The sequence below is a fragment of the Xiphophorus couchianus genome, chromosome 12, assembly GCF_001444195.1.
Source record: "Xiphophorus couchianus chromosome 12, X_couchianus-1.0, whole genome shotgun sequence".
NCBI lineage: Eukaryota > Metazoa > Chordata > Actinopteri > Cyprinodontiformes > Poeciliidae > Xiphophorus > Xiphophorus couchianus.
This window is the reverse complement of record NC_040239.1, coordinates 30,346,234-30,355,380: the sequence shown is the minus strand read 5'-3', so window position 1 is coordinate 30,355,380 and position 9,147 is coordinate 30,346,234. Positions and strand designations below refer to the sequence as shown.

General features: G+C 39.7%; 1 protein-coding gene across 1 annotated transcript; it reads right to left on the bottom strand.

Annotated features, from left to right (window-relative positions):
- Positions 1-2,056: 2,056 nt before the first annotated feature.
- snrnp27 (small nuclear ribonucleoprotein 27 (U4/U6.U5)) lies at positions 2,057-7,546 on the bottom strand. The gene is made up of 6 exons (XM_028033466.1): positions 7,304-7,546; positions 6,001-6,133; positions 3,687-3,790; positions 3,506-3,585; positions 2,661-2,725; positions 2,057-2,362 (listed from the first exon to the last, which is right to left on the bottom strand). The coding sequence occupies exons 1-6, from the start codon at positions 7,338-7,340 to the stop codon at positions 2,308-2,310; spliced, it is 474 nt and encodes a 157-aa protein (XP_027889267.1). The 5' UTR covers positions 7,341-7,546; the 3' UTR covers positions 2,057-2,307.
- Between the last annotated feature and the right edge of the window lie 1,601 nt (positions 7,547-9,147).

The window sequence follows — 9,147 nt, the reverse complement described above, 5'->3', positions numbered from 1 at the left end:
TAGCCACGCCTCTTGTGCCATGCTGTTTAGCGTTGTACGGCAATGATTGGCTCCGAGTGGTGCTGTTTGCTTTATTTCGCTCTTCGCGATTGGTTCAGCTTCATTCTCTCGCATACTTGACCCATTCGGTCACAGTTAGCCGGAGGTACAAGCTGTAGCGATGCAACGCGGGAAGAGTTTTCTCTTGAAATGACAGCGTAGAGGCCTGTTTGGGACGAGAAGTTAGAGACAACCAGTCGAAGTTATGACGTCATTAATGGTTAAGAAGGTAAACAGGTTTTAATAAAGCAAACCACTGGAGACAACCTAAAGAGACAATGCCCATCTTATAGCAATATACGGAGCAACATTCTAATGCGGCGGCTGGTGAGCCGTCTGACAAATGGGGCGGACTCACTCTCCTCACTCAAATGGCGAATCCGCGCAGGCGCAAACTGATGTTCGAAATCAAAACAAGCAAACAAGGTTCTCAGAGAAATGTAATTTGAGACAAACCAGAAGTATCACCAGGCAGATTCTTAATCTGTGGAAGGAAATTATTAGCACGACAGGATTTACAGAACTGCACAAAAAAAAAGAAAGAAAGAAAAACACGTAAAGAACTAGAGAAGCTTTCAATACATGGCTCCCGATTATAGCCTGTAGCTCTTCCCACTTTCTTACACAAAGCTCATCTCCATTTTGTTTTTCGACTTGTAAGTTGCGGCTTGTAGTCAGTCTGATGAGCTGTAAAGGCCCGAGGTGGTTGTGGTTTCCTCTGTCCAGCCTCCAACCCCCGTCCACTTCCCCAGGTTTGGGGATCTAACTGCAGATTGTATGAATTACAGAAGTGAGAATACATCCCGTTATTGTTAATGAATGAAAATGAGATCATTGGTTTGTCAGCCTGTTGGTTGGTACACCACGCCTGACCTTTCTGCCCGTTTCTGACCTGTGCAGACCTCCATATTATGCTGGATTTAATTGAAGTTTTCTTCTATACCCTATACCTATTCATGTCCAAATTGTAAATATGTGGGCAATTAAGTTCTCATATTTTTGTTTTGTGGTAAAAAAAAAAAAAAAAATCACTTCTTAGTGGAATTTTTCTTGGAATGCTCCAGCTTCTGTCTGCAGTTCATTCCTAACTGGACATTCCCAATTGAAAGCTTAGTGAGATTTGAAAAACAAAAAAACAGTTCAATAAAAACATTCCCTAATTCATTTCGTTTCCAGTTGTAATTAACAACCTGTTAGATAAACCAATCAAGTGTTCATTTGGAAAACTTCAAAACTACAAAGGACGGATGGCTTTAATTCTGAAGGAACATTTCAAATGAATATGAAACATCTTTGAGAAAAAAAAGGGGATTGTTAAAAACGATATTGGCATATTTGAGTACTAAGCTGGAGTTTGAGATATTTATTTTTCTATATTTATTACTAAATCTGAATTTTAGGAAAGGAAAACAGATGTCTTGGTTCCACAAGCCGTTTAAAATCCTAGCAATTTTTCTTAAGTTTAAATTTTTAAATTGTAATTTAAAAATACATATTAAGTTTCTTTAACCTCCTGTGGTTGTAGGTCTTGTTCCGTCAGACGGTCAGTTCCCAAAACCGCCTGGCCCCCCCCCACACACAAAAAAACTCGTATAAAAGCACACGCAGGGTCAGTGTGACCACAGTGGACCGCGAACAGAGTAAAAAGCTTGTACTCACATCTCTTAAAACCACAAGCGGGTTAAAATATGAACTACCAGCTGTGCATCAAGCTTTTTAGCTTGTTTGTGTGGAAATGTTTTAGAGATAGAAATGTTTACCCTGTTCTTGGTTAAATACGTTTATTTATTAGTGGTTAGTTATTTTCAGTACTGGATGAGAAGCAGGACTCCATGATACCAGGCTGGATTCTGATCAGCAGAAAAATAAACATTCACAAGAAAGAAACCAAGCAGAAAGGTATACAGAAACCAAAAGAGCAAGAAAAGAAAGTGTTTGATGATGTACCGAAGGATAAATGAGTCAAAGATGGTAAGAAAAAATAAATAAATAAAGGTTTCATAGTCAGCACTGCACCAACATTTGTTTTAATGCATTTATTAAGAATACGGCACAAATCTCAACAACCAAAAGCTCCACCTCCCACCAGGTCTGACCTGAGTGAGAACAACTGGAGGAAAAACTATTTACAAGGTTAAATAAAAAAATAAAAAAAATAAAAAAAGACTTGCTGCATCACGAGACACATTTAATAGAAATAAATCCATACTGTCCTTGTCCTCCTGCAGGGAGGAGAGACTGATGGTGAAAAACGAGCTGCTGGCACCTTTAAGCGATGAAGTCCAGCGGCCTGTTGAAGCCTCCCTTCCTGTTCATGTACTGCCTAAAGAAAGAGACGGAGCAGGAAACATGACATCACTTCCTCTGCAGCACTTGCACATTACATCACCGTTAGGAGGGCTGGGATCTGCGTAGAAACACCTGCAGAGGTGTTTGGCTGCTCTACCAGCAGACCATGCAGTGAACCCTCACCGCTAGGCAGGAATGAAACCTCCACGACTAAAACATTTAAAGAGCCAAATACGATAAACACAAGGAGATTCTTTACTCTGCTCTAAAGCTTCACAGTGCTATAATTAGGAGCATCAAATTGGAAATCTTTTTTATGTGTATAAATGTACCTGTATTTCCTCTTCATGCTAACGTTGACTGCATATGCATTAACTGATCCATCCGTTTTCTTACCCTATTGGAAAAAAAAACAAAAAACACATTTATTTTCTTTGTACAGTAGTTTAAAAATGTCACAAAATTCTATCAGTGTAAAAACAGATTTTTTACACAGATAAAACCAGGACTGTCCTGTCCTGTCCTGGGTGTTCCTTTACTGTGAAATCTTTAATTGCTGACATTCTGCTAGAAAATATGAGACACTTGAGATGAAAGCAACCTACAGTTTGTTGAATCTTCAATTTGGCTGCACAACACACTAGAACAAGGGTGTTCAACATGCGGTTCCGGACCCTTGACTGGCTCTTTGGCCTGTCCACAATGGCCCTTAATAACTCTGGCTAAAAATGATAAAGATTCAACTAATGTTTTAAATATACATTTTATAACAAATGCTGGTTTTACCCATTTTTGGTTCATGTGATGAACTAATTTTCTACAACAGAAAGATACTACAAATACTAGTGATATTGTTTTTTTTTCAAGTTTAGAAATTATGTACTTTTCATTTTTCATAAATTTACATATCCATCCTCTTTTGTGCAAAAGTTTTGTTTTGTTTATTTGTAAAACAAAAGACAAATTTCCTGAAGTTTATTTATTTAATGTATTTAAATTTACCTATTTAAATAAATTTAAATGTATATACATAAATACATTTATCTTAGTTCATAAAGTAATGAAACATTATCTGAAAATAAAAGTAACATTTGCAGCTTTGAATAAGTCTTAGCTGGACTCATCTGGGTCAACAGCGCCTCCTTGTGGTTGTGTGGCAACTCACTGTTGCACTCACCTTGGTTGTGTCAAAGGAACCGAACCCCATCGTTTTCATCATCTCGATTTCCTCCTCTGTTTTGCCTTCCATATCCTCAGCTGTAACAGCACAAGAGGAAAAACAAACAACTGTTTTTATTGGTTCAACTCCGGGTCAGCATGTTGGCGAACGAACGCGCTTCTGCTGTTGATGACGATACCTGAGATCTGAATGGACTTCCCAGGTTTGTCTTTCGCCTCTTTCCGCTCGTCCTTCTGCCGCCCAGGAGAGAGGGAGGAGGAGCGATGGCGTCTGGGAGGAGTCCTGTCCGAGGAACAGAGACACGGCTTCAGGATTTATCGTCACGTCTACGCACGCGGAAGCAGGAAGTGGAGCTGGGCACAAACGATTAACAATCCAGACGTTCCGTTCCTTCTCATTACGCCACCGCACAGGACGGCGTGAGAGCAAAACAAGACCTTGAATGATATAGTTATCTTTTTCATGGCGTGTACAGAAAGCTGTTCTATTGTGAGGCGACAGAACATGACTGTTCATGAAAGTGGCTTTAGAGGCAAACAAGCATGTTGACGTGACATTAGAGCTCACTCCATCTGTAAAACTCAGACTACAGGATTGTTTGTCATTCTGAAGTTGCACAGAAACTTTCCCACTGTGGGACAATAGAGGACTTTTCTATTCTATTCACTGTAGATGCAAATAATGACAGTTTAATGATTGCCATGACCCACAAACACGAGCAGCAGGTAGATTGTCACACAGCTGCATGTAGGTATGGGGGAGGGGACAGGAGGTATTTAATACACCGCTGATTTCAATGAAGGTCTGACATTTCTGTTGTACATACATCTCAACTGTATAAAAAAAAATTTAAATTTTTTTTAAAATCACATTGTATGACTAAGTAAATTGAATTTCATCAGATGAACAAAAGTGTTTGATGCAATAAAAAATACATAACTTCAATATTTGGAGCAGAAATACATGTTCCTAAAGGAGCCGTTGTCACTGAGTGGTTTTAAAGGCCGCTCCTTGTAAACATTTCAACAGGAATCTTTTCATCTATTTATTTATAACAGTTATCGTTTTCATGTGAATGTTCTGTAACCTCTGTGTGCTGCCAGGGTTCTCTTGTAAAAGACATTTTTAATTAAGCCTTTAACAACTCCAGAGGTCAGACATTTCCTGTAGTTCTTGACCACTGTGGCAGAGGTTTCGGCTCCACTCCTCCACGCAGATCTTTCTGCTTTCTGAGCTGTCGCTAAGCAACACGGATCTTCAGCTCCCACCTGTCCACAATCAAACGATGCACAGCCACAACCAGACTCCCTCTAATCCTCCAAACAGTTCTGTTTCAGTCTCATCTAACCCCATGACCTCGAGCAGCTCTCCATTTCTATTCTTGGTGTCCATAGACAGCTCTTTGGTCTCACATGGTGGACAGCCTGCAGCCTGATTGGGTGGAATTGTGCAATTAATCCAGGTAATGGGTGGAGGGAAGAAGGGCTTCTTAAAGATGAACAAGCAGGTCTGTGAGAGACAGAATGTTTTCTGCTTGGTAGCTAATCAAATGCTTATTCCATTAAATTAAATGCAAGTTAACTATTTTTTAAAAATCATACAAATCATATAATGTGATTATCTAGATTTTCTCTCTGTCTCTCACCAGCTTCATTTCCGTTACAAATGTCTGCAAAACTGTCGATATTCTGCTAATGTAAAAAAACAAAATAACTTTGCAAATGTGGTGTTTCCATTAAATAAGAAATGCAATTAAAATCACATGTGAATAAGTTGTTTCATTGATAAATCATAAAAAAAAAAAAACAATGCCACGCCATTGTCCTCCTACCACTTCCTGTCGTCTTCTTTGTCTTTTTCGCCAGTAGTAACATCCAATTGTTGATCACGTGACTTATGATGCAAAATGAAAAATGTTTCTACTGGAGTTTAGCGAAAAACATTATTTTAGATACAGCCGAAAAACCACATCATCCTAGTGCAAAACCGAAAAAAAACAACAACTAGATTTTAGTGGAAATTTGCTTATTTTCCATTAAGCTCATTTATTTTCGGAATTCCAATTATATGGTGAATGGAGACGCAGCTTGTGTTGAGGTGAAGCTACGATAAATACTCCAGAACTCTACAGTCTCTGTTAGCAGAAAAACTGGAAACAACTGTGGTGAATCAGATCATCAATTTCCCCACTTTAATCTATAGATACCTGGACTAACAATTAATGTTTGGAACGTTAAATATGTTCATTTTAAAACTGGCTGATTTAAAGGTAAGCTGAGCAGATATATCCTATTTTCCAATTAACATTCCTATTTAAGAAGTGTATTGATAGAAGATCTACATAACTATCATCACTCTGTGGCCCTCCAGACCAGCTTGACCCTTTTGACTGCCGGCATATTAATATATTACAGTAAAACCAGCTTTAGAGGGGATTATCTACTCATCCTAGCAGCGTATGAAAACAATCTCGACTGAACTGACGGTCTCACCTGGACCTTCTTCTGTGCGGCGAGCGTGAGCGAGATCTGCGGCGCTCTCGGTCCCGGTCCCTCGAGCGAGAGCGGTCCCTGTCCCGTCGGCGTCGCTCGTGTTCTCGTGAGGTCGAGCGGGATCGTCTTCTCTCTGGTGGCAGGAAATGACATCATGTCAGGAACTGGGCCATGTCTTAAAGCACACTGGTAGCAAGGAACTGTCATTCTTTGCAAACATTGACCAGGTGACTGTTCATCTGCCATGTCCATGTTGGAGCAACAGAGAAACTGAAGGACTTTTTATCCATCTCGTCATCAAAGAACCAAAGTAAAAAACTTACAAACTAAAATTGTCTGCTTACAAAAGCTAACAAAAGAGTTTTCTTTGAGGTCTAACCTGTTGATTCTAATTATCTTTTAACACATAAACTCGTCTGTTTAAACGGTTTTCCCTTACAAATTAAATGTATTAAACATTGACAATAAAAGAACACTGCGAGTTCTTATGGAACGATCAGCTTCTGTGCATGTAATGAGCAGAAAACTTTTATTTTATTAGCACTACTTGACTTGTTGACCACTGCTCTGAGAGGATATAGCAAAAATTGGCTCATTTTGATCAATCATTATGCCAATATGTGAAAAATATAGTTATTCAGTTCATATCTGACTAAAGAAAAAGAGCAATCAAACGACAGTGCAGTAATTCCTTTCAGCTTAGCTTTATTTGACAGATCTGGTTTTGTAGCTTATCTGAAAAGTGAGAGGAGACCGCTTTATAATTATTCATTTTAAAAATAAACAAACAATTGTAAAACTTTACAATAAGTCTATTCTAGGGATGGTTACATTACTTTTAATCACTTGAGATTCAACAAATAACAGTGCGCTCCTTCAGCCTGGTAATGAAAATAACTTCGACTAATCTATCATTAAAACTACATGCTTGTAGTTTTAATAAGCTGCTCTGCTTGAGCAGCTATAATAAAACTACGTGATTTCGGTTGAGAGAGTGAAACTTTAACCGATTCTGGCCAAATAACTCCCAGGTTTTCATGTTCATCTCAGTAAGCCGAGCTTTAGCTTCAGCAGCTCCAGACGCGCAGATCTAGAAGCTGCTACAATCCCCCCGAGGACTCAGTTTACTCAGAAGGTTTCAAAGTAGACCGATATTATTTTAACCCACTTAAACACGTTAAAACACCGCTACTTTATAGAACATATAGGGAAAAAACGACATTACTCGGGACATAACAGTGAACAGTAATGTAAGCTAGCGCTACATTAGCTACCTAGCAGTAAAACCATCGTGTTTTCTTACCTCGCCTCGGGGGTGTTCGACTCCTGCTTCGACCCATTCTTCCAGCGGCTAAAATTAGCCTTTTTTTATAACCAGCGATTTAAAAAAACTATATTCTATAAATAACTAAGAAGAAACTAAAATTTGCAGGAAGCTAACGACAGCTCTGCGTTGGCTTCTCCTTCGTCCTCTGTGATTGGTTGCGCTTTACACACTTCCTCTCTCTTCCGCTGTGCAGTGCGCCCTCTAGCGACCTGTATGACCGTCACATTTCGGTAGCTCTGGAAAAAAGAAAAACGAATGAAGCTGGACTCTTAAAAAAAAAACAAAGTCGTTAAATTAGTACATAATAATGACGTGATTATAGCGAACTATTGTGTACACAAGTTAGAAATGTTCCGGTGGCGGAACGGCTGTGGCGACCAGCAGCGTAGGTTGAGTTTACCCGGGGAGCGGGAGTTAACTCAGAACTTTTTCGGTCAAAAGCAGCACAACAAAACTTAATACGCCATTAATTAGGATAAAGCGAAGTGTCGCTATTTGAAAAGGAAGGATAGTAAAGTAAGTCATATGGTTCTGGCTGCTGAGCAGTACCAGCAGAACCGGGGACGGTTGACCGTAAGCGAACCCAAGAAGGCTTCTTCAGTTGACGCCACCAACCTAGCCAAGCTGGACGTGAGGATAAGCGGCTAAAAAGACAACTTATCGGCGCTCAAAACAAGCTGTTACGGAGCTGAAAACTGGGTTAGTGTAGTAAGAGGAGACTAAGCTCTGTCTTAAGCGCAGTGGCGGACATGGAAATTGTTACTAAAGTTCAACGTAACTGACAGCGGGGGAATCAGCCGTTAAAGACTCTTTGTAGCAAAGCGAGGGAGAAACCGAGATGGCGTCTCGGTAAGGCTTCTGTTCTCCAGCAGCCGTACTTAAAGCCATAATTTAAACATATCTGTCCAGTTTGGCATCTCGTTCCTTATCACGATCATGCACAGACCGGATAACAAGAGAAAAGACCGCAAGTCGTCCAACATGAACAGTGTAAACCTTGATTTGCATAACTTCTCTACTGGCGATGCTAGAGCCGAAGTTATGGATGTCGGGGACTTTTCACTCTCGCCTGATATCCCAGTAAAATCCCCTCTTATAAAGAAGGGAAAGCCCTCTGCCGCTACAGATGACCCAGATGATTTATTTATTAATGATTTATTGTTATCAGACTCTCCGCCATCATCAATGCCCGGGCCGACGCACTCCAGAGCATGGTAACATTAAAGATTGAGGGGCTTAAGAAAACTATTGACTTTATCTCTGAAGAATTGATGGATATTAAAAGGAAAGTAATGGAGGTGGATCCTTAAGCTAAAAAAATGGAGGACGGGCTGAGAACCGGTGGAGAATACTTTAGACACACTTAAAGTTAATGACAGGATTGTATCAGACCATAAAACTCTCGGTTCATTTTGTCCCAATTTTACAACAACCTCTGCTCTTCTGAATACTCAGATGAAAAAGCTTCTTTACTGATTGACTCTATTAAACATTGTAAAGTTTTATCTGAGGCTGAGAACAAAATGTGTGACGCTAACCTCACTCTACAGGAAGTAGAAGAGGCCATTTTGAATGTTAAAATCAACAAATCGCCAGGTAGTGATGGACTGTCAAGTGAGCTTTATAAGAAATTTGTAAAAGAACTTAGTCCCTTTATTCTCAGCACTCTTTCAGAAACTATTGGTCGTGGAGATCTGCCTCCTACTTTAACACAAGACCTTATTACTTTGATCCCAACAACCTGGCAAAGACAAGTTACAACTGGAGACCTACAGTATTTGTTTACTGAACAATGACTATAAGGTTTTTGCTGTTATTTT